Source organism: Ceratotherium simum, chromosome 36 (genome assembly GCF_057802395.1).
Source record: "Ceratotherium simum simum isolate JZ-2026a chromosome 36, ASM5780239v1, whole genome shotgun sequence".
Lineage (NCBI taxonomy): Eukaryota > Metazoa > Chordata > Mammalia > Perissodactyla > Rhinocerotidae > Ceratotherium > Ceratotherium simum.
In genome coordinates, this window is record NC_141935.1 from 15,359,218 (window position 1) to 15,385,681 (window position 26,464).

The window sequence follows — 26,464 nt, forward strand, 5'->3', positions numbered from 1 at the left end:
TGGAGATGCCTTAAGATTAAATAAGAGCTATATAAAGGCTTGTCAGAATGAATTCTAATGCGCCATGAGACACTTTGCATACTCTTAAATATGCAAAATGTCTCTTGGCACCCTAGAATTCATTCTGACAAGCCTTTATATAGCTCTTATTTAAACTCCGACTTTATTTTTAGGGAACAGGTACTCAGAGATACTGTTTGAATGGAAGCAACAAAGGGCAGTGTTTATTGATTTGGTTCTCTAGTGGGGGGGAAAAACACAATACAAAAGAGCAATCAAAAGTGGAAGCTTGTTTAATATTGCTCTACCATCATCCTGAAAGGCATAATAATTTGAGTTACACATCTGAACTGATTGGAGTTACAGAATCATATCTCCTTTTTGCATTTAACAATATATACAATATAAAATAAATACATTTACACAAATGGATATTTGCTGGAGCACACAGTATGGTACACATCACAAAAATATACAATTGATTGCTTTACAGATGTGAAGTCCATCTACAGCTATAGACATGGTTTTATTATTATTATTATTCTTTTTACTACTGGCTATAATGCAACTCCTGGATTATTATAAGCAGTTTAAATTTTTTGTCCTTTTACGATCTTTGCACATAAGACTGCCATAAAATGTTTTCCTAGGCAGGTAAACAGAGACGCTTAAATAATTAAAATACAATCACCAACACCCATTTTCTCTTCTATAAGAAAAATAGCAGTTTTAAATTTTTTATATCTTTTATGTTATCATTTAAATGCAAAATAGTGGAATAAATACAACAATCTGATCTGATTGAAACACAAGTGTAACTACAGGGAGTTACACAATCATATTGCTTTAAATAAGAAAAACCTAAAAGAAGCAAAAGAAAAATTAAAATCATATGGCTAAAACATACACCTTTATAACTTTCCGAAACTTCACATTAAGTAAATGGTCTTGCTTGAAACTTGAAGAAACTGACCTCCACTGAGGTTTAAATTGCGCATTTACCCTAAAGCCCGTGCAGTTCTTTTAGACCTACATTTTCACTAGTATTTCCTATTTGTGAGATACTTGTTCTTTGTAATGCCGAGAGTCACTTAAACCGAAAACTAAAAATTGTACTTCGTTCTTCTCGCATATCTCCATCTCATGTTTTCAGTTGGCTGGCTCTTACTTCTGAAGCCCAAGTACTTGAATGTGATACAGTGAAAACAATGTATATAGTGTCTATATTTTATTTATAGATAGTGTGGCTGAATAGTAGCAACTTAAACCTTGCACAAACTTTCTGGAAAATAATCTTTTTAAACACTTACATATATAAATAATCTTAGAGAATCAGCACCTTTTTTTCCCAGGAGTTGTATTTTCTGTTGTTATTTTTAAAGGGATGTGCCAATTTCTGAACTCCTATCACAGCTATGAATTTCAAGTTATTGACCATCTGAATGAATAGCTAATGATGATTTATCTAGAATCACACTACAGTCACGTCTCTACTGAGAAACCACAATCTACGATATAGTCCCATATAGCTAATGATAGATACACAGTATTCCTAGCACTAGGTTGATGAAGTATCAACCCAAGGTATTTTCTTTAAAGCACACAAAGTAGCAATAGTTTGTGTCCGCACCAAAAAGTTTTGCAACAACACAGAGCGAGTTAATAACAACATCTGAGAGATGATTGAGTGAAAGCCTTATATACAGCATTTAAAAATTAGACTTATCTATATTCTTGAAATATTCAAAGTTTTATTTCTAAGCTATACATTGGTATTCTATAATAAACCATTAGAGAAATTATTCCTTGTTTTGAAAATATTATTATGATTTTGATGTGTATCTGTTCGTAATGAATACTTGTTTGGAGTTTCAATCTCTTAATTATTATTAGGAAGAACCTTATTACTGATAAGGAATAGAATATACTACTGTAGTCTCCTGAGGAATTGTACATCCAATATTGTCTCTAATTCTACCCTGTGTCTAAAAGCACACACCACAAGAATCCAAACACCACAAGAAGAACAAGACAACAGTCTTTGAATGCAACATAAAATTCAGAAAACCACAGCAAACATGAAACATTGAAAAGCTGAACTACATTTCTTTTGTTTGTTAGGATTACAATTTTAATTACATCTGTGTACATAGAATAAGACTGTTCACATAGTACAGGGAGCAGCTACTAACACTGGTCCATTGGTATAGCATTTGATGGAGGTTACTGTTTATTGGTTATTCAGCGACTGTAGATTTCGGGGGCATCTAATTGATTTCTTCATTAGATTACACCTCTTAACAGTCTGGAACCTGACTGACTTTCTTGCTGTGACAATACTGGTTGAAAAGCACACATATTGGCTTAGCTCTTGGTAAAAACTGCAGATTAATTTAAACAAACATTCCTAAATGAATAAACTCATATAGATTAGGTTTTAGAATTTGGCCAGGCGTCTGCTGTCTTTGATGATTTTTTTTTTTTTTTTTCAAATTCTGGCATTTGCCTTATTGCCTCTTAAATGAATACTGGCTCACAGCTCCTTCTGGGACAAGGTCTGTAACTTTGCAAACAGGCAGTATCTCATTCCTAACCACGGTGGCAGCTAGAAATCATATGGCAACTGTACCTCCCAGGAAAAGAGATGCACTCCTGATAATTCTACGGATCTGTATTCCATGTGCGGAACTTATAAACGTGACTACTCAGAGTCACTGTGGGTGTAATCTAATCCTTTGTGTCAGTGAACATTTAGGTAAACTGGAGCTCATGTTAAGAAATTGATGTTTGGGACCAGACTGGCACACAACATAAATTGCATCCGTGATAATATGCACCTTCCCTTCAACTATTGCTTAAGTTAAATTCCCATATTAATAAATGGCTGAAAAGTGGTAAAGCTGGTACAAAAAAATCTCCATTTGTAAGAAGAAACAAAACATTTTTAAAAATCTTCCTTCAGGATTCATTTGTCCTTCATTTATTGTTCATAATTGTTCAAAGCCAGCACAAAATTGCAGTATTCTTATTTCTCTTTAGTATTGCATGAATGAATAAAGCTTAAACTATTCCCTGAAAAAGTTACATAGTAGCTAAACTAACAAATACCTGGAAGACTTGAAAAAACAATTAAGGAATCAAATGGCTGTAACTGATCTAGATGGGAAAGCAATGACAAGCAGCCGATGCAACGTTGCTTAAGTTGTCTAATTAGAGGCTGCTCCCATGAAATCTAATACTGCACTCAGTCGATTCGTTATGTTGCACTGTATTTCTAGGTACGTCGGTTCTCTCTGTTTGATTCCTTAGTCATTGGGGACGTTATGGTTCACAATAAGTTCACTGGTATCCATATTATGGATCTCCATCCTTTGGCAGGGCTGGCTTCCATTTCTCTTCAATTAGAGACCTCTTTTAGAAGTTCAGCAGCAGAAGGAAGGAAGGAAGGCAGGAAGGAGTAGGAGAAAAGAAAGAAAAGGAAAGGAAGAGAAGTTTTCTTACAACTAGAGCTATTTAACATTTAGAAGAAAAGGGGAGGATGTGCAAAGAGGGAGGAGCATAGAGAAGAAAGGAGGCGAAAAGGGAAGGAGGGAAGGAGGAAGGAAAGAAGGCAGGAAGGTAGGAAGGAAATGAGGGAGAGAGGGAACCAGTAATAAGGAAGCCAAGAAATGAGGGAGAGAAGGAATAAAGGAGGAAAAAAAAAAAAATAAAGAGGAAAAGAAAAGGAGAAAAGAAGATGAGATAAGGTAGAAAGAAACTCATCAGGAAGATGTGAGGAATCTGAAAGCTGCTTCATAGTCTTGCTGCTAAATTATCAGTGCAGTCTTGGTTGATTTTTGATGTTCTTCACTAACCTCTAAGTTTCTTCGACATCAATCTTGGGTTTATTTTCCCTTTTTCAGCGTGCAGGTAGGAAGGCCCAGGAAGCTCTTAGTCAGACCTTCGCCTCCAGCATTTCCAAAAAAAGTTTGTGCATGGGGACTTTGCCTTCTAGTTTGATGTTGTAGAAATGCTGTACCGCCTTTGTGGACGTCTGCCTCAGGAGGGGCAGCGTCATCAGCATCTTGCCAGCCCGACGAGGGTCTTCCATGTGCTGGCCAGCCTCATAATCCTGCAGGGCCTCATGTAAAACATCCTGGAGCTTCTGAACGGCTTCAACGTCTTCTATGTGCATGGAGTCTGTACAACAAAGCAAAAAACATCAACAAGAAGATTAACAATAATACACCTACGCAGAATAGAGCTAAGACAGTGACATATTATTCTTGAACATCTCTAAGCTGTGATTGGCTCAGAGAATATCACACTTCCAAAATCTGGATTCTTTTTCCTAAATTTCACTACTGTAGATAATTTCCAATAATGATTCAGAACATGGGAATTACTATAGAAGATCCATTATTTCAAACGTGTGAGTTTCTTCTTCCTAAGCAAGAGAAGACTTTCTTTTAACAGATTACATTCTTGGCTATTTCATTCATTATCTCATTTATGTAGTCATTCCTTCATTCAACAATTATGGAAGGCCATCTATTAAAAGTATTAGTCAAAATGCTGTGGGGGTAAAAGTTGTCTGAAATTCTGATCTTGCCCTCATAAAGCCCATATTTCACAAAAGGAAAGAAAAAGGTTGATGATTAAGATTTTAAGAATTCCATGTAAATACACTGAAGCTAACACTATATCGGTTGTAGATTGTACAGAAATCACAATAAATTGCTTATTCTTTTAGGATTTTTAGTGCACTGTTAACAGTTCATTAAAAGATCCTTATAGAGTCTGCTTCTGTACTGGAAAACAAAGGAAGTCTTTAAATTAATGAGTTCTGAAATATTTTCACATTTGTGAAGGTGAACTTTGCCCTTAAGTGACTAATTTAAAAATCTAATTCAATCAAGCAAGGAAAGGGTTAACAGGGTTGCCACAATCATTCTTGCAAGAAATGTGAGATGTGGGGGGAAAAATAACTTACAGCTCGAGCTCGGAAACAGACACTTAATTATATACAAGTTTGAATCATTTAGCACGTTTTATTGATTCTGATGACAGTTTATCTGTTAATTACACATAATGGAGTCTTTGGGGGATTCTTCATGTTTAATAATTCTAGTTCTCTGAGAATGCAGAGCTCTAAGATATATGTAGTTAGCCTAATTTTTCACATAATTCACATATCAGATCACATGCACAAAAAAGAGAGAGGAAATGCAATTTAAAATCAAGTGGCTAAACATATGATAAAAAAGATTTGGCAAAGTAATTAAAAGATTGATGGCTATAAGCAGGAATGTGTTTTTAAAACTTCCTTATATTTTGTTTATTGTTTTTTTTTTTTACATTGTCCTTTTGAATCATTTCACCACATCATTGGTGAATTGACCATGATTTGCCTTAGGTGGTTAATGACATATTTCTTTAAGAAGAGTTTTAAATAATCTGGAATATAAGTTGCTTATAAGTATTGACTGCTAGGACTTGAATCCTGCCTGATGGAGCCAAAAGAAGGAATTCTTCCAGGTTGGAAATGTTGATAGTTGTGCCCTGGAGTGGAACTCAAGACATTCCCCAACATATATCCTGGCCTTTCCCTATGAATTGTTTCTACCGAGGCTTCTCTCTAACCTGGTTTCTGGATGGATGGCAATCGTATCCTCTTCCTATGTGTGTCCTCTTAGAAACCAGCATACATAATTTCTGAAGCTGGCTAAAGAGTTGGTAACGTTAGTGACAGAAAAATAGTCATGGAGATGGAGACAACACGCTTGGATATTTTTTATTTCTACCTTTACACTTAAGTGCTGTCTGAAGGGAAAATGGTGAGCATGGTATACTAAATAAACCATTTATTAAATACCTGTTTCGGGTGAGGTCTCTGATAATCACTTTATGAACATTGCCTCATTTCATCTCCAAAAGCCCTGCAAGTTAGGGGGCACTGGTACTAAGTGTCAGAGTTTGGCTTAAATTCAAAGGTTCTTTGATTCAGGTTTCTTTGAATCAAATTACGCTGCTAGAATTTATAACACTGGACATGGCATTTCCTTTTTTGTGTGTGTGAGGAAGATTGGTCCTGAGCTAACATCTGTGCCCATCTTCCTCTATTTTGTATGTGGGACGCTGCTGCAGCATGGCTTGATAAGTGGTGCGTAGGTCTGCACCCGGGATCCCAACCTGTGATCCCCGGGCCACCGAAGTGGAGCACGAGAACTTAACCACTATGCCACCAGGCCGGCCCCAGCATTTCCTCTTTTTAAAAAAATGAGTTGAAATTATCGGCTGAGCTCATCTCATTCAACTTTCCGTCTTCATCAACAACATTTCTAATGAAGACATTTCCAGTTGTATGTAGAACATTCTATTTTACAAAGGGCAGAACTAACTACTAGAAATGTCTCTTTCCTCTTTTCCCAAATCTGTCTCCAACTTCCATCCTCTGGTCCTGGTTCTAACTACTGGAACAATACAGGATAAATGTCCTTCTTCTCCATGGCAGATCTTTAAACGCCTGAAATCAGCGGTACAGTCACCTCAGCCCCCACCTCAAGTCTTGCCTTCCCCACTACTGCTGCCCGGCAGGAGATATATTATAGGATGTCACAGGAAATGAGGCAAGAACAAATAGCAGAGAGATATGCTCACAAACAGCAATTAAGACTTCAAACTATTCTTTAAAGGCTGTGATTTAGCTTGAGAGATTTAAAAATGATTTAATCAAATCACCATGATAATTTAACTTCCCATTTACAGAAAAGATTCTAACTCATTTTAGCTTTACCCATTCTCGGATCTGCTAACACTTGAAATGCAAACTCACTAAATCTGAACTATTTAATTAGACCATGATTCAGCTGGCAGACTGCTGAAGAAAATATTAATCTCCATTAGGGATCCTAGTTCAAGTTCTGGCTCTGTGGCTTTAATCTCTGTTTTGTTCTTTGGCTAAATTTATACATTTATGTCTGATTCAACAGAACCGGCCTTAATTTATGTAATTATTTAGCTTTGGTTGTGGTGCTGGTTTCTTTTTAACTTTATGTTTTAGAAGAAATAGTCCCAGTATTTGTGCTAATGGGAACCAGTTAAACTTAATAATGGAAATCATAGGTTTATGAATTAATTAGACAGGGCGAGGCTATACATTAAAAAGGCCAGGTGAGTTGTTAAAAAAACTAGGATGCTGGAGCCCAAGCCCAGACCTATTAAATCAGAAAATTGGAGCTGGGTCCAAGACATCAGTATTTTTAAAAATCTATGTGATTCTATGGCCAGATTGGGCCAGCAGGGTTGAGAACTACAGAACCAAACAATAAGAGAAACAGATGCTATTCTAAAAGTATCAAGATTTCAAAAGATAACCAGAGTTCAAATGGTACATGTATTGTCACCCATATATTAAGTTTCAACACTCAATAATAAAATAGAATCCTTTCATTAAATTCCAATATTTTACTCTGTGAAGTGGGATCCTAAAGCAGTGTGTCTAGTTCAGATCATTTACCTTGGAAAGACAGCTAAATATCTTTACACCTAAGCTGCAAAATTCAGTGAGACTTAGAGCCATTGCAAAAGAAGATTTTATTTGTATATCTTACCTGGGATAAAATACTGCCCTTCTCTATGATAAAAATATTAATTATTGTGGGCATGGGCATAGCTACTCTAGAAAGCCCAACTATTTGGGAACTATCTTCAGGACTAGAAGCTCATCCTTGGCAATATTTTCTCAATGGTGCCAAGTCTGATTTTGAGGGTAGAATTGAATAATAGAAACAGACAAAGTATATTCAGAGTCAAGTCTAGTACATAATATAAACCAACACAGAGTAAGCTTTTCTGGGGAACATAGGTGTTGATTTTCCTTAGTGTTCGTAAACTACCTACGTGAAGAGGGGTAGTTAAGATTTCAGCCAACGTGACTTTCTCCAATCACTAAAGGAAGGAAACACAGTTATGATGGAAAAGACAGAGAAGAGAGCAAGGTCTATTTTCTAAAAGATAATTTGCATCTCAAAAGTTTTATATGCAATATATGAGGAGGCTAACAGAGTGATCCTCTCTGTTGCAATCGGCGTGGGTGCTGAGGAACACTGGTTGACTGCCATGCAAACTGGCTCTTGATTAACACAGAGAATTGATCCTCAATTTTTTAAAAAAGGTTCCTATCATAAAGTTTTTATTAAAAATAGGTAGACTGGATTCTAGAAAGAAGGCAGTGGTGGCAGCAAGATTTTTTAATCTTTCCAAATCTGCACATGATAAAACATAACAACTAGATGGCAAAGCCAAAAATCCATACACAACACTCACAACAAGAGTAAGTGGCAAATGTGTCCAAGATACACAACACACACTCACACAGAAAATCAGGATTAGTGTACGTGTGTCTGTGTTCCTAGCTCTGTCCACGGAAGGGGTCTAGGAAGAATGGCCAACCCAGAAGCGCAGTAATGAGTAATGAGCAACCTAGCACCCAGAGTAGAGTTGGATTCCAGGCCCTGGCCAGGACATATTTTTTTCTTTTTTTTTGAGGGGAAGATCATCCCTGAGCTAACACCTGTTGCCAATTCTCCTCTTTTTGCTGAGGAAGATTGGCCCTGGGCTAACATCCTTGCCCATCTTCCTCTACTTTATATGGGATGCTGCCACAGCATGGCTTGACAAGCGGTACAACGGCGCGTGCCCGGGATCCGAACCTGCGAACCCTGGGCCGCCCAAGTGGAGCACACAAACTACCGCTTGCGCCACCGGACCAGCCCCAGGAAATATTTAAGATAAGTATGAAACTTCTTGTCATACTAGATAGGAAGGACACTATCTACAACTACTAAATCATTCAAAAAGATTCCAGAAGCCAACCTGAAGAGGTTCCCACTGACCCAAAATGGGACAATTTGAGCTTCCAAAAGGATTACTACTGCAATTGATTGAAATCCACTGAATAGGTTTAAATATATGTGTTTATAATGACATTAAAAAAAGGTACCAATTCTTTATCTTGAAAACTGGTCAATAAAGAGAAAGGATCAAGTATATATCCTACCTTTCCTATACTAACTGCACACTGGTAAACAAATAAGAGAAGAGAGAAAGCATCACTTTATATAAGTACCCCAACTACTGAATGAAAAAAGAAACAATAAAATTACAATGATCGGTTTGCAACCCCCAGTGATTAATGGATTCAGGTAATGAGCATCAACAGCTGCTATCACCACAAAAAGAGAGACAACCAGACATTATGTGCCTCCCAATGAACAATGCACCACCTACAGGTGCCACAGGGATCCAACCTGAGCCTGATTAAGTCTCTGGATCCAGTTGTCAATTTGTACAAAGCACAAAGGGCAGAGAAAAACGATGAACTGCACCTGGAGTGTGCAATCTGCAAAGGCCAGACTGTGGGAGACTCAGCAAGGCAAATGTCCTGGCTTCTTCAACAGGTAAATTGTAAGCAAATTACAATGAAAGAAGAACTTTTAGATTAAAGGAGACTTAAAATCTGTAGGAAAAAATATTTTTTTTAATGGGCAAGCCTAAACTATTGTGTCCGAGGATACACGTTTAGTAATAAAACCATCATGAAACATAAAGAAGCGATGACTGTGAGTCAGGACCAGATGTTGGTTACTTTTGTGGGAAGGGAGGGGATTGAGACTGAGACAAGACATACAGAGGGGCTTCCGGGATATCTTACAAAATTTTATTTCTTGACCTTGCTTATATATTCATTGTGGTAGGTTACACAAAATGAGCCTTCAATGAAATCAAAAGTGTCCTTATAAGAAGGAGGCAAAGGAAGAAGAAGGCAATGTCACCACTGAAGCAAAATGCTACTGTGCTGGCTTTGAAGATGGAGGAAGGTGCCATGAGCCAAGGAATGCTGTTCTAGAAGGTGGAAAAGACAAGGACCCAGATTCTTCTCCAGAGCCTTGAGAGGGAGTGTGGTCCTGTTGACACCTTGTCTTTAACCTAGTGAAACTGATTATGGACTTCTGACCTCCAGAACTGTAAGAGAATAAATATGTATTGTTTAAGGCTACCATGTTGTGGTAAATTGTCAGAGCAGCCATAGGAAGCTCATCTACTCATGAAGCTACACATTTGTTTTTTCTGGTTTTGTAAACTCTTGTGTTTTATTTTACGTTCAAATGGTGAAAGAGATAAAGAGGGGACGTAAGAAACTTCTGATGGACTGGTGCCTTCTAGAAAGTGGTGAGTCAAGGGGAACTATCAAGAATGTAGAAACATTTGGCAGAAATACCAAGGAAGCTATTCACATATCAAGTAGGGAGTTGAATCAAAAACCTTTTAGATCTTTTCTAACCCAGAAAAGTTATAATTCTAATATTGGAAATAGTACTAATAATTTTGATTTTGTACTTAACCATGTTGAGAAGAATAGAACTTCTGTTTCCCAGCTTTCCATTAAGACACACTTATTTTTGGGGGAAAGCTGTTTTCTTCATTTCTTGCCCTGGTTGTCAAGACAGTCTTCTACATCTACACTAGCCATATAAATCACTCTTATACCATATTTATATGAAATGTTGAACCACAGAAATGTTGAACCACCTGTGGTCCACAGTTTCTTTACTCCAGGCTTCCCGCACAATCCCAAATTATCATTATCATTGTTATGTTTCCCTTGGATAATGGGATTTCCCTGCTAGGTCTTTTCTATTTCCTTACAATTCCAAGGCCTTTCCTTTCCCTCCAGTATCTTACAATTTTCTAGGAGCTTTCTAACTCCTCTGACTAGAAGTGATAAAGACAACTATACCAATAAGTGAATGTTGATACCAACTTGGGTGGTAAATATTTCACCTTCCACAACATCAAAAATGATCTGCACCATGCTAATGACCTTTTGTAACAGACTGCTCATTGTCTTAAGACTTGTAAATGAAAATAGATGTCATGTTACTCCCTGGAAGTAAAGCAACAGCAAAGTATTTTATGTGCTTATTAGCACAGATATACTTGTAGCAAATATTTCCTATACTATGTCAAGGCATAATGACCATGGAGCATGATAAGAAACATTTAAGAACCAGCCTTTATTTTTTTACATAAAAATTTGAAATATCATAATATATAGGAAATTTAAGGGTTATATTAAATAAAAAAATCCCAAATATATCATGTTAAATAAAATTAAAGTAATCGAAACAGTGATGGTATATTTGAGCAAAACCCAAAGAAAAGTAGACTAGGGAATGGAAAGTCATAATTTTGATTTCTGATTTACCTGATAGTATTAATTACGGTTTGGTCTGGGTAAAAGTTAAGAATAAATATCTACCTGCCATAAAAGACCTACCCATATTTATTTCTTATAAGATGCTATAATCTGGTAAACATCTTGTCTCCGGTTCTTTTTGTCACTTTCCTGGGTGGCTTTATAGTACTAGAACTCCAAGAAGACAGTAAGATAAAGGAAGTGGGCACAAAATACTAAACTAAATTAAGAATACTAATTTAAGTTGGCAGATGTGAAGTTGCAATGGCTAAAGTCTTCTGCATTGACTCTTTTAAAGACATGGTATATACTGATTTGTGGAATAGAGATAGCTTATTGATAGCAAGGGACAGAGGGTCCAACCCTCTGCCTCTCAGTAGCCACACATCTTTATTAGTTCACTTCAGTTACCTGTAAAACGGTATTGGACATGTCTACTTCATAGGCATGTTGTGGAAATCAAATGAGATTCCCAAGCAGAGGCTAAAAAGAAAAAGAAATGTCTACAAAAAGAATCTAAAAAAGGATACTCTCTTGACCAACAGCTAAAACTATCTCCAGAATATCAAATCAGCAAATTTAGTCAAAATTCCAGTAAAATTGTGTGAGGGCCCAGTAGATACTAAAGAACTAAAGAGGTTTTCCACTTTTACTAGTTGTTCAGATCCATGAAGATGTTAATATTTCTACATTGCAAATTCAGCACAAATACACACACACCACACACAAAATATATGACCAAACTCATCATCCTCACTTGAAAGTAACCGAAAAAAATTTTAAGCCACTTAGGAGATATTAGACATTGTTTAATGTCTAATTCACCTGCCTTGTTTTACAGACGTGAAAACCATTCCATGGCTAAGCCATGCATTCTCACAGGAGGTGAAATTTGGAACTGGAGAGTAGAAAAAGAAAATCTCTCTTTTTAAGTAAAATGTATATTATATACAGTACATAAACAGATACGTAGTATATTTGTGATATTAATATTTCATTGGGGATTTATTAGGAAAAACATATGTAAAAAGGCTATCCTAAAGGAGTGATAATGAGAAAAGATTGAGAAACACTAGTCTAAACTTTATGAGGGTCCAATATTCTAATGAAATATGGTGCCCATTCCAGTCTATCCCTTGAAATTACACTATAACTCTGCACACGGACTACTTGTCTTTAAGAACAAAATACTGTGTTATAATCACTCATGATTTAAAATTGATGACCAAAATATTTCTTGCAGCTTAATATCAATGGATGCTATTATTCCAGAAGTACTGTATAGAAGTAAAAAGAAAACTTGACTTTTAGCAAGCAGTCTGTTTACTCTTGAACGGGTTGGGCTCACAGGGCTCCAGGCTAGGGGTAGGGCCAGGGTCACAGCAGTTGGGATGTGAGAGACACCTACGGAGCTTGAGGGTCTTGTGACGTGAGCAGATTAAAGTAATTCTTAATCGTAAACACCTTGAATCTTCCACTATATAAAAATGAGTATATGACCTTGGGATGAGTGATAATAGTTTCAAACGAATTCTTAGACATAGAATAAATAGAATCAATTGAGAGAATAGAATCAAAATGATATAATCTTACCCAAAATGCTTGTGGTAATATATCACTATATTTTCCAATAAAGACACAAAATTAATCATAGAATCATAGAATTTCCAAAATGGAAAGAATTCTAGGGATCAGTCTAACCTCTCGGTGTACACATGGGAAAACTGGGGCCTAACAATTACAACATTAAAATTGTAACCTAGATTTTCCTTTTTATTTATTTATTTTTATTTATTTTTTTGCTTGAGGAAGAGTAGCCCTGAGCTAACATCTGTGCCCATCTTCTTCTATTTTGTGTGTGGGACGCCGCCACAGCATGGCTTGATGAGTGGTGTAGGTCCATGCCCAGGATCTGAACCTGTGAACCAGGGCCACCAAAGCAGAACATGCTGAACTTAACCACTATGCTACTGGGCTGACCCCTAGATTTTCCTTTTTAAATTCAATTCCACAGGGATGTATCAGGGATGCAATAATTGCTCAAGAGGTTGTTGGCACTCAAAAATAAGAAAATACATAGTTTAAGTGAGCCTGTGAGTTTCTTCCCTTCAAAAATAATTGCAACAATTATTTAGGGTTTTCAAATATTTGAATGTGAAAATTACAGTATTAGTTCATGATATATTGGGTTTTTTTTAGCCATATACCTGAAGATAGGGAATACACTTCCAATGGTGTTCTGGTGTTGTAAGTATTCCTGAATTCACATATGACAGAAACATAGCTACAAAAAATATGACAGCCATTATCAGGAAGCCAATTCCCTGTTTCCCGAGCATAAGCACGGTGTTTACAATTATTGAACAAAGACAGATGTTTAAAATAAGCTGAAATTTAGATTAATGAGACAATGGTTGTTAACACCTACAGCCACACAGGGAATGCTAAGATACCTATAAATAACAATAAAATATTTTTTTTTTGCATAAAAAGTCACTTACGTTAACTTGAAATTTGTAAACACTAAAAGAAAATCTTTTAAGGTGTTTATGAAAAGTATTAAAACATTTTCTTATTGATGTGTTTATGAGCAGTTTAAGAATCATTGGATCTAAGCAAGGTCGAATCTACAACTTTATTGCTGTCCTTCAATTAATGGTCAAAAAAATGGAATAAAATAGCATCATTATCGACAGCATCAAAGAAAATGACTTTCAGAGTGCTTCAACCCAAGCTAAAATGGTGGGGCTTACAGGTTGACTGGGTAAGAAAAAGGCCATATTTATACAACACAGGAGAGGTGGCACAATTTAAAAATTAAAATAGTCCTTACAGTACTTAATCATTTCTTCTTTATCATGGATTCTGATTCAATTAATTTTTCTTGGTATTGAGCAGCTAAAAGAATGTTAAAATAGCTTGCAAGAAAATTTTGCGCCATGGAGAAATTTTCTGAGAAAAAGTAATGCTAATCAGTACTATGATAAGGAAAAAAGAAAGTTAGCTATTTCTGGCTTTAAACAAGAAAAATAAACTAACTAGTTCTTTAAATACTTTCTAATCACCAGTCACTGCTCTAAAGTAGGTCACTTCCTCCTGCTAATAGCAGAGCATGTGGGATTCAAATATTTATGTATCGAAATATTAATGATTATACTTCTAAACAACAGAGACAGAAATGCTGCTACTAATTAATTCAGGTACTCTACATTACAACCCATAGCTATAAAGTATAACCCATAGCATCTAAAATTATAAAATTTTGGCTATTTTAATGATGAAGTTTTAGCATTGCTCAACATTCGTGATTCATTAATAATTTAAAAAAGCAATTTGAAACATAAAAGATATAAAACATGCTTGCTGTATTTTAAAAATAATTAACCGAGTAAATGTTTTAAATTAGAATAACTATACAATTACCAAATAAAAATTCTTCCCCAAACTATTGGTGCAAAAACTTTCATCTAATCAGGAGAGATGCTTAAATGCGAAGTCCATACAAACTAACAAATTCTCAAGAAATTTCTATCCCATCTCCCACTTTGGTCTTCTAGAGAGCAGGACAAGGGGTTCTTGAGGGTTTGTAACAACAATGCCATTTGTCATAAAGAATCATATTTTACAGTTTCACAGGGGAGTTAGGAGAAGGGAAGTAAATGGTGTGATAAGGCAGAGGGCTACGTTTGCAATTAAAAGTGTGAAATGCTCAACTCCATTATGAAGACAAATAGGAAAGTACAACTTCATTGTTGAAAACAATTTCCCTCCTATCAGTCCAAGGATTCATGTATCAATATTGTAGATGAACTGTTAATTACAAAATCAATTAAAAATTATTTCTAAAAACAGTCACGCGTCCCTGGCTCTCATGGGGGCAATTTGGGCAGAAGGTCTCATCTCAGTAGGACCTCGCCAAATCACCAAGTTGTCATCCACAAGTAAGCAAAAGCAATCTGGTTTTTCATTTTTCAGCGTGGCTGAGCCCAGCCTGAGATTGATCGTCACATATGGCCCCAGAAAACAAACTGTCAATACCTTGAATGCTGCAGAATTTGAACAAATAGCCGTCCGCCCATTCAAGCCACTCATTGCATCCCATTTAACAGATTTTATTGACAGTTTCCTTCTTGTAATTAAAGGGAAAACTACTGGCCAGCAACCAAGATAAAGTTCAAAGATAGGGTCAAAACAAAAGTAGATGGAGGGGCACGGTGTGACTGTCAATGGTACACAGCATCAGAGCACGCTATTGACACGCAGGTATCTAATGATCAGCACGTCATTAAGGAGGGATCTATCCTGAACTTTATGCAAATGCTAAAAGAGACTTAAGGCCACCATAAAGCGTCAGGAGAGGCACAAAGGGAAAAACAACAAAGAACCAACGATTTTTACTTATCAGAGGTTGCTCCCTATTTTAGTACATTTCAGTTCAAATGCAAAGACCGTCCATTCCCATAATTCTTAACCCTTACTGCATATAGGTAGTACCTTTGAGGGAAATAGTCCTTCAGCAGAATTTGACTTCTAGAGAATTCCAGAATGTCAGAAAACAGAGTGTTCTTTGTTAACCAAAATTAAAAACAACACTAAATATACTTTTCCAATTGTAAAATTTGCATTTTTTTTTTTTTTGGTGAGGAAGATTGGCCCTAAGCTAACATCTCTTGCCAATCTTCCTCTTTTTGCTTGAGGAAGATTGGCCCCGAGCTAACATCTGTGCCAATCTTCCTCTACTTTGTATATGGGACGCTGCCACAGCATGGCTTGATAAGCAGTGTGTAGGTCCGCGCCTGGGATCCGAACTTTGGGCTGCCAAAGCAGAGGGCGCCTAACTTAACCACTATGACACCAGGCCAGCCCCCAAAATTTGCATTTTTGAGGGGAAAAAACAGTTTGTATGTATCCATAATTCACACATTTTCACTTGTGCATACTGGACAATGGAGGTAATTTTGTCCTGAGTGTGTCTGCTTACACTACTCCCATAAGAGCTTTTGCTTTGCAATGGTCCAAATGAGTAAATGTCTTAGGTGGTAAAAGTTCCACAGCTTCAAATAAGCGAAGAAAATAAAAATAATTCCCTGTAAGGTGATTTTACTTATTTCTAACTTTTCACTAGAAAGCTATAATAATTATAATTTTGCTGACTCATTCAGAATTGACAACTGGGTATAGCAAATCCCTGAAGAAGTTAAGGGAAGGAGTAAAACTGACATATTAAAAAATGTAACAACGACCACGTCAATATGCCAACCTGAATTAGCAAGTGCTATTGCTTTGAGGGTGACAAATTCTTCTTTCTCCAGCTTCATGCTCTTGTATTTCTTTACCAGCTGCAGGATAGCGTTATTTAGGTCAAGAAGGCCTGCTAATTTGGACTGGTCTTCATCCATTATATAATCGTCTGCATAGACAAGTTCATCCTCAAATGAAAGAGATCGGTATACGACACCAAGGATCAAAATTTCCATCCAAGCACTCTGCAGAAGGCTCATTTGGTCCGCCAGGGACAGCGTGGAGAAGCCTGCATGGGAAGATGGGCAGATCAAGTTACTTTAAAGCCATAACTTCACAACGCAACGTTAGTTTCACGTGGTAGTCGGCGTCGGCATCAGTGGTCAAAATTACACTTGACTCTGATTAGACGCTCTTAAATTTTCCCCTGGTCATTTTGCAAATGGCAAAGTAAAAGTCACAAACCAGCTTTCAACTTGTTGGTGTTTTCTCGAAGGTATATAGGCACAGCTGAGGAGAACAGAACAGAAAAGTAGTTTTGTTTCTTTCACTGGAGAAGAAAATACCATGTAATCTTTACATGTACTTGATTTCTGGCATGACCATCTTACAGGAAGTCAGATTTTCAACTACCTCATCTCTGAAAACTACTGTTGATAACATAAAAGAAAAGCCAAAACATAAAGAAAAACAAACAATTCAGGCTCACAGTAGAGTGCAATTTGGAAACATTTTTCCATAATACACACAAACACGGTGAAGGATGAGTATACTTACACGCCAAAGAGCCTTCTTAATTGGATATTTTGTCCCCACTGATATTTAACATGAATTCCTTTTTTAATTGGTGATTATTGGCATAAAAAAGAGTGGAAGACCTAGCAGCCTGGCCTCCTCACCAAATAGAATAGTAAGTTCCTTCTTGGTATTAAGACCCAGGTATTTAAGAAGTTAAGTGTGGAGGTGATGGCATTTGATGGACAGGATATGAGCAGAGCCAAATCCTGACTTTAAATATTGGCTCCACTTGGAGCAAGAGAATTTACTTATACTTTAATTTTTGTTTTCGAGAAATATAAAATAACATCCAGCAAAACATCAATTTATAATATGCATTCAATAAGTATAGCTATATTGTGTATTATTTTTATCTGAAGTATCTGGATGATTGCTTCAATTTTTTACTAAAAATCTGGTCTGCATTCACATGTACACGCTTAAAGTCCCTTCTGAGCTTCAGAAAACTTTTGCAAGAAAAATTAAAGAGAAAATGTGGTTCAACAGGGAAAGATGAGGTCATACAATTAAACCTACTTAGGAGTAAATATATAAATTTATATCTCAGAGGGATGAGATCTAGACTCTAAAAGGAAGTCTTAGTGAATATACCTGATGATCAGCCACATACTTTTTCCAAGAGTCCTAAAACAGAAACGTTTCTTACAACTTCACTTTCATTTCCAAGGTTATGTCCAGGAAGCCGAGGGTGACCACCCACTCATGGTTTTTGAGGACGGTGGTACCACGATTTAAGGTACTACCAGCAGTAATTCTATAGAAGGGGGAAATTTTTAATAATGCAACTTACAAAATCTATTTTTAGGGGCAGGCCTGGTGGTGTAGTGGTTAAGTTTGGGCGCTTGGCTTCGGTGGCCCAGGGTTCGTGAGTTCGTGGACCTACGCACCGCTTATCAAGCCATGCTGTGGCAGCGTCTCATATATAAAGTAGCGGAAGATTGGCACAGATGTTAGCTCAGCGACAATCTTCCTCAAGCAAAAAGAAGAGGATTGGCAACAGATGTTAGCTCAGGGCCAGTCTTCCTCACACACAAAAAAATATTTTTACTCCCCTTCTAGACGCTGTTACCCAAATCATAAATATCCACTGCTGCCCAATCTTCTTAGGCTCTTGCTTATGGTCATTGTTGTTGTTATTTCTGTCTGCGCCCAGGATCCGAACCTGCGAACCCAGGCCACTGAAGCAGAGCATGCCAAACTCAACCATTATGCCACGGGGCTGGCCCCTGTTGTTATCTTTATTCATATCAAATTGTTCATACCCCACGTGATATTAGGAACTACAGCACAATAAGAAAAAGGAAAAGATTTCTTGACCTATTGGTGAAAACTAGTAGTTTGCCATTTGGCAACATTACCTAGAATGTTTAATAAAATCATCAAAAGGGATTAGTCAAGCTTTCCTTAAGGGGGTCTCTAGGCATGTGTAAAAAGCATTTCTTTCATTGTTTATCAAGCTGCTTACATATTACTTGACAGATCTTCTTTTGGACTGACTGTGTACGTCTTTTTTCCTCTTTTTTGGGTCATTGCCATGTGGGGCTAAATTAATAAATATCCGTTTAGAACTAGAAATATAATCATTGATAGCATTTTAAACAGAGATTCAAAAGAGGAAAATAATGATCTACTATGAGCGGGTTTGGTTCCATCTGCTTTTGATTCTGAGAAGGTTATACTCACAATGAACAAACAAACAACATTGCTCTTTTTCTATTCTCCCCTCCCAAGAAAAAAAGAAGCCTCGCAAATCCAACTAACTCAAGGAAAGAGACTAAGTAGGAATTTCTTTTGTCAATTACGTAGGTGAAAAAATAAATGACCACCTAGGAAGTGATGAGCAAAAAGGGATGGTATTTTCAATTTGCCATCGTTTTCTTCCTCCTTTTCAAGCTCCCAAGAGCAGTTTTTCTGCAGCAGCAGATGGACAGAGCGCGTAGCCCACAGCACCTTCCTGTGACAGCCCTATTCTCCCTCCCAGACACTGCTGTTAGTAAATAGATTTACACATTCTCCAATCTCCACACATCTTTCTGCCGAATAATTAAAAGCAGGATGATTAGTTTATTGAGTGGAAGGAGGAACTTTTTTATTGAGGTCCATCCACGATTTTATCAGGGCCAGCACTTTTACGGTTGTCAGGAGGATGCAGGCATCCAATTTTTCTTATCTGCCTGATTAATACAAACGCTGTTTCAGGACGCATTAATTAACAGATACAAATCTACGTTCTCATGGAAGGATCAATACAGAGAAGAAAAGAGGCATCAATGTGAATTTAGTGCTGATGATGGAGAAGGCACGCTATCGACATTTACGTGCACGGAAACTTTAAAGTTGCACAGAGGCCCCTTTGTCCCTGTGATTTACAAATTAACAATTTTTCAGCCATAACCATGTTTCACACATTTCTTTGGGGTTTAATTAAGCAAAAAACAATAACATTCCATTTTTTAAGGTGGATCCTGTAATTTATTTCTTCTATATCGATAGCTGTATGTGTGTGTGTATCTCCTTCCTGTAAACCTAACTTTTTCTTTTCACTTCTTAATGAAATAAAAAGAAGGAAAACAGTAAAGAAAAGGGTCTTTTTTATTTCTTTTTGGTCAGGGAGTATGGGAAGATGGATCTAGCACAAAAGGTTTGACAAGTTTGCTTCCTTGATATCCTCAAGTCCATTTCAGCTGATTAAAGGAGGTATAATTTCACAAAATGATAGGAAAAAAGACAATTCATGCTTTACACAATACAAATAAAAGTCTGGACTTTTATCTCTTTTTGGTCCAGAAATAGCTGAATCTCAATACTTTAACCCCTTCCTACCACACCTCTGCCATCTGGAAGCAACTAAGAGCTCTACTGCCCAGATGCCTGAGTAGCAAACAGCCTTGTCATGAGAGCTGTGCTCACCTGGTCACTAAGGAGGCTGAATACATAATAGAGATTATATTTTAACTGCACCAAATTCTTCTACCAGTCCTTTAGGAGTGCTAGCTATATTTTACATACATACAGACACATGGATAAAATAATATTTTTATCAGTAGACCTAAGCAAAGAATAAAAACCTAAATGACCAAGATCTAAATGAAAATGCACGTTTTAATAAACTGAGTCTAAGGAATTTGCTAAAAGCACTATTGCTTTATTGGCACACACATACTTGTATCCAAATGATAGTTACTTGTTTCTGCTTTTATCAGGCATTTAGTGTTACTTTGTAGCTAAGAGGCTGTAAGTTAGAGGTCCTCATCTATAACACTGAGCTATCTTTGGAGAGAAACCTCTTTCCCATGTGAAATAAAATATGCTTTGCAGTTGTGTCGTTTGAACTTTATGTTTTGTACATCCCGGGATCTTAATCTTTGGTGTGTGACAGGTTATAGTTTTAAATGTTCAGCCGTATTACAGCTTTTTAAAATACACTGATACCACAGCACATTTTTTTCCTTCCCTAGCTATAGTCCATTCCATGCATATCGCTGACAACTCTGATCTCTCTTCATCTCCGTCCTGGAGTCAGTGCCATTTAATGTATATCGGGCATTTTGCCAGCAGAATGGCTCTCTACCTTGACCCGCAGTTAAATAGCGTGTTTATCTGCAGTACAGTGTGCTCCAAATAAACCAGATGACAGTGGGGAATAACATCATTTGGAAGGATTGAAAAGCATCTCAAGAGGCAGGTACCCTGCAGTAATAGGCTCGAAGAAAGCATGTTTTGCGCCAACCCTCTTGCCTGCTTCTACTGGAAACTTCGGAGAATGACAGTGGTGCTGTGGGCACTTGTCAAGTACTTTTTTTTTTTTCTGAGCCTGGCAAACTGATGCACTTTGCAGTCAACTTACAAAAAAGGCTAAGCATTTGAAAGTGTGAAGGGCAAAAAATATCTGACGGCTAGTCTTCAAAAATACACTTTCATTTCAGAAAGCATAAATGTTTATTTCCCGAACGGAGTGTTGACAGAAATAGGCTGCAGTGTAGCCATTTGGGTTTAACCCCTGCCAGGCATTTTCTTCTCGGCTGCTGTTTTGAAACCGAGAGCCAGCATTTTAAATCTTCAGGGTGTCTGTTAATATCAGTTAATCATGGCATTGATTTGCCCGCTCCCAGTTTTTGAACTGTAGTTTCTCTGTTCCACTGAAAATGGACACTTTTCAACAAACAGCGTATCATGCTAGAATTGTAATTATGCCATAGTGATTCACTGAGCTCGCAAACAAAGTTCATTGAGAGAAGCTGATTGAGCAACGTGGCAGAAACTAGATTCTTTCTCTCCCATACGAATAAACCTAATGTTTATAGGAACTAGGGGAGAAAAAAATAACCACAGCATGAAGACTTGATCGTAGCTGCCAAGAGACACACAGATGCATAACTCTTGTTAGAGAGAAACTTACTCTGTATTTTTAAGCCAGTTGCTCTTTTCACATATAAGCAGACATATCATTTGCTCTATGATTCACAAAACACACAGCTCTGGGGCTGTAGTGCGTATATATATATTAAAATATATATGTAATATACATTAAAATCTTTTTTCTTTGTTTTTTTTTTTTTTGTCATAAAGATGGACTTCATGGACTGGAACCCAGCAGGCGCTCGAGTTAAGCAGCGAAAGCTGGAATATCTACTTGGTGCCATCAGAAGCATTTTACTTAAGAATTTTCTTTATAAGGGATGATAATTACTCTCTCTCTATTATATTAGTACTTAAGCATTAGATACAATACCTACAACGTTGCCCTTTGCATCTTTACTCTTTTAGGCTGACCATAATCCAGATTTCAATAATTTAGATCCAATCACAATTGGTTTGGGTGAAACATAAGAGTAACTGACAAAAATGGGATAGCTCCCTTTCTTGAAAATTTGACCATTTGTTTCAACATTTGTGGATTCCATAAAGAATCTGTTTTTTTTAATTCTGTTTTTATACTTCAAGTAGTATTCACAAAGATTTTATGGACCCATTATTTTAAAATAGTGGTTTCACAGGACATATGTGAAAATTTGAAAGACAGAACTCAGATTCAAAAATTACTTTATATCGATGTGGCGGAATTGACCACCGTCTATAAAACTTAGCAAATGATCTAGATAGTGGTGATAAGTTAAAAGAGGGAAGAACAGAATTGTAAAGGTAATATCTTCCAGTCCAAGATAGAATTATCCCTGTAAACTGAGATTATGTTGCAACTGGCTATTGACCACTCATGCTGATTACACGAACAGCCAAATGAGTTTACAATTAGCCCACTCATGGGCGCAAAAATCAAAAACATGCCCTCACGGCACTGGTGGAATGTTTTCTTTAGGAATTGTTTCCTCTTTCCCAGTCCACCTTGCTAAAAAAATTAAAAGTATAACAGCAGCCAAGGAAAGATGTTTCTAAGTGACAACACAGTCTCAACATGATAAGATCTTTTTTGTTTGTTTCTGTGAATGGGTGGTTAACAACTGCCAACCTGCTTTCAAAAAAAGACTAGATACAGGGTAGAGGAATGCAAAATATGAATGAAGAGAATATCTACACGGAGGGTGCAGCTGCTCTTTGGAAATCCCACTTACCTACCACTTCTGAACGACTACAGAGGATCTGAAATCATTCCCTTAGCTTTCCCCAAACTCCCTCTTTCTTGGCCTCAACTTTTCTTCTTCCATCCTTTCATTGAAGCCAAGAAAAAAGAAAAATTGTTGGAGTGCAGGGAGGCAAATCTGGGCTGAGTTGCATTAAAGGAGGGAAACCTAATGGGTTTCTTTTCCTACAACCTTTATTTTGTACTGGTTGAAAACAAGAAAGTTCTGCCTGGAAAGTTCTCCTTTTGGATGTGACTAAAATTCATCTGACCAAGAAGAAAAAAGGAAGGCAGTGCCATATAATATAGGACTCTAAAAAAACAATCTTATAAAAGGGCATTTTCAGTTTCACTTTGTGATTAGATGGATACTGAGTAGGGAGAAGCACCATTTTGAAGCCACATTTCTTATCTGAAAGACAAAGAACCCGTGTTTGAATCTGACTTGCTCTACCCAATTACTGGTAGGACTGGGTCAAGAAATATCATAGGATGTTACGGGGCACTGACCAGTAGTGGTCCAAGAGAAATCAGTCCAGCTTGGACATCAGATATGTGGGCACTATCCTCTTCAGGAAATTCCCAAGAAGTCTGCAGCAAATTTGGTCTAATACTTGATTTAAAAATCACACCACCAAAATAAGTGCATACTGACTCTGTCTTGAACTTTGGGGATCTGTAAGGATGACACACATTTCCACAGACTTTTAAAGAATCTATGGGAAATATTTAATGTCAAATATCCAAAAGCTAAGGGTTTACTGCCAGTGAGTGATACATATGAGGGAGGAGTGACTTTGAGGTCTGGAGAGCTGGGTTCTAGTTCCACTCACACTACAATCAATGGTGTTAACTTGGCCCCTGTTGTTAGCTGAACTGTATCCCTCCAAAAGATGTTGGAATCCTAACTGCCAGTTCCTGTGGATGTGACCTTCTTTGGAAATAGGGTCTTTGTAGACAAACAAGTTAAGATAGGGTCATTAGGGTAGGTCTTAATCTAATATGACTGTAATTTCAAAAAAAGGGAGAAATTTAGACACAGAGATAGAAACAGAGGGAAAATGATGTGAAGATACACAAGGAGGATGCCATCTACAAGGCAAGGGATGATTGAAACTACCAGAAACCAGGAGAGAAGCATGGAACAGATTCTCCCCCATGGCCCTCAGAAGGAATCAACCCTCCTGACACCTTGATCTCAGACTTCCAGCCTCCAGAACGGAAAGACAATAAATTTCTGTTGTTTAAGCCATCCAATTTGTGGTGCTTTGTTACAGCAGCCTGAGGAAACTAATACAGACCCACAGTTGACGCCTCATCTGTCAAATGCAAAATGTAGGCTAGACACTACTGAAGGATCTTCCAGTTCCAACACTGTTTGATTCAGAGTAACAAACGGATAACTTCTTACATGAAGCACAAGGCTGTGTGGGGAACAGTGAGCACCTCAGACAAAGATCATTGGACTGAGAGTAAGCAGACCTAGCACTGGGTGCCACCTCTGCCACCAAGTAACTGTGCAACTCTGAGAAATGACTCAACTTCTCTGGTTCCTGCTTTCTAATCTATGAAATGAGAAGGTGGGAAAAATGTTCCCAAAGCCTTGGTGCAGCCCTACATTATTAGGTTTCCAATGGTTCCACTGTAATGAAATTCAAATCAATTAATATTTAGGGGCCGGCCCTGTGGCTTGGTGGTTAAGTGCGCGCGCTGCGATGCTGGTGGCCCGGGTTCGGATCCCGGGTGTGCATCGAGGCACCACTTCTCCGTTCATCCTGAGGCCAAGTCCCACATACAGCAACTAGAAGGATGTGCAGCTACGACACACAACTATCCACTGGGGCTTTGGGGGGAAAAATAAAATAAATAAAATCTTTAAAAAAAAGAAATTAATATTTAGTATATCTATGATAAGTGAAGCACTCTGCTTAGAACCACCAGAATGTACAAGATGAGTACGACAATATAATCCCTGCCTTCTAAGATTTTACAGTACCATAAACGTAGATTAGACCATAACGAGGAAAAAAAGGTAGGTGCCATTAAGAATGATCAAAGCATATGTATATGCAGAGGAGGAAACATTGGTGTTTGGTTGTACACATCTTCCTAAATGTGTTGATCACTTTCTCTCCTTTTTCCCCTGCATAGTCGTGGTTCAGGCCTCCATCACCTCTTTTGGGACAAAGAGACACCAAAATCCTTATATCTGGTATTTTCCTCTTCCATCCTACCCATGGCTATTCAAGCATTCTTTTAAATATGAAATCTAAGTGTGCTATCCACTGATCAAAATGCTTTCTTGGCTTCCATATCTGCTAAAGGACAAAAATGAAATTCTCTGACACAATATGGACTTTCTTTCACTGTTTGGCCCTTTTCTCTCTTTCCTGTCATATTTCCTGAAAAACCTTCCCCTTGTAACTCCTCTGTAGATGGCCTAGCAGGTGGGAAAGTGAGCTCATTTTCTCAACCCCAACATCAAAACCCACAGCTCCACAACTTTCCAAATGAGTAGCTTCACCATCCACCAGCCACCTCACTCCTAGTCCTTCACTGATCTATCACTGCATTTTCTTTTATATTTCTGAAATCAAATGCACACATTTCTTTCCATTCCTACTGCCATTATCAAGGTTTCTGTGTAGCATCCAGTGGCATTTACAGTTGTGAAGTTGAAAATTATAGAGGAGGAGCTCAACGTAAAGATAAACGCAAGTAAAGAAATGGGTGTGATGATGTGTTGCCTTACAGATATATCTGTATCCTTCTCAGTGGGTCGCCACGTTCTCTGAACTCTTCATAGTGGAGACTTCCTCTTCCTTGTTCCTTGCTATATCCCCAGCACTTCCAACAGTGCCTGCCACACAGCACATGCTCAATAAATATGCCAAATGAATGCATAGGTAATTCCTTAACTCACTGACTGACTTTCAAAAAGAATAGGTGGCTAGAAATGAAGAGAACATTCTAGATACTGGACCCCTCCCCCATGAAAAAATATCTGAATACATAACAAGAAAAGTTGCCTAATGTTTTTTCATATTCAACAAGTGTTCATTAAGGCAGTGATTGATTGTATGTAAAGTTATTTGCTTATAAGTGCCTATATAGAGTATAGAATTTTATTTGGAGCCACTTAAACTCCGATAAAGTCCTGCCTAAATTTCTCAACTTCAGCCAGTTCCTTTTTAATTTGTAATTAAAGTTGACATTTTTATCATATGACCTGACTGCTTTCTCTCATATTTACAAATAACCATCACAACAGATTCCATGATAATGTCACAATGACTTTTTTATTATTTACAAGTATCTGTAATTAATTTCTCTACTTTATCCCAGCTATACAATTATTTTGACAATGTATAAATTTATTTTCTGTAGCTAGAATTTTTAACCTCGGAAATCCTAACCTAGTCAGGGCAGGAATGAAAACAAATGCTCATTGCTTCTTTCTACTTGCAGGAATAAAAATTTGAATGTCTACTTTTTTATATAAATTTTTAGGAGATTCCAAATCTAGCTTTTGGATGTAACATTCCAAATTTAGTTTTGTAGAGCCCAAGTAACTGATAAAGGCACTTCCCACATTTAAAAAAAAAAAT

At 37.3% G+C, this 26,464-nt stretch overlaps 1 protein-coding gene across 3 annotated transcripts in view; it reads right to left on the reverse strand.

Annotated features, from left to right (window-relative positions):
• Positions 1-278: 278 nt before the first annotated feature.
• The window catches only part of ESRRG (estrogen related receptor gamma), a 612,201-nt gene continuing 586,015 nt past the window's right edge, over positions 279-26,464 (reverse strand). For all 3 annotated transcript variants that reach the window (XM_087424360.1, XM_004439655.3, XM_087424359.1), the window contains 2 exons: positions 16,500-16,769; positions 279-4,179 (listed from right to left, as the gene is read on the reverse strand). In XM_087424360.1, coding sequence (XP_087280486.1) covers positions 3,935-4,179; positions 16,500-16,769 — 515 coding nt within the window. In that variant the 3' untranslated portion in view covers positions 279-3,934. The remainder of the gene's footprint in view (positions 4,180-16,499; positions 16,770-26,464) is intronic.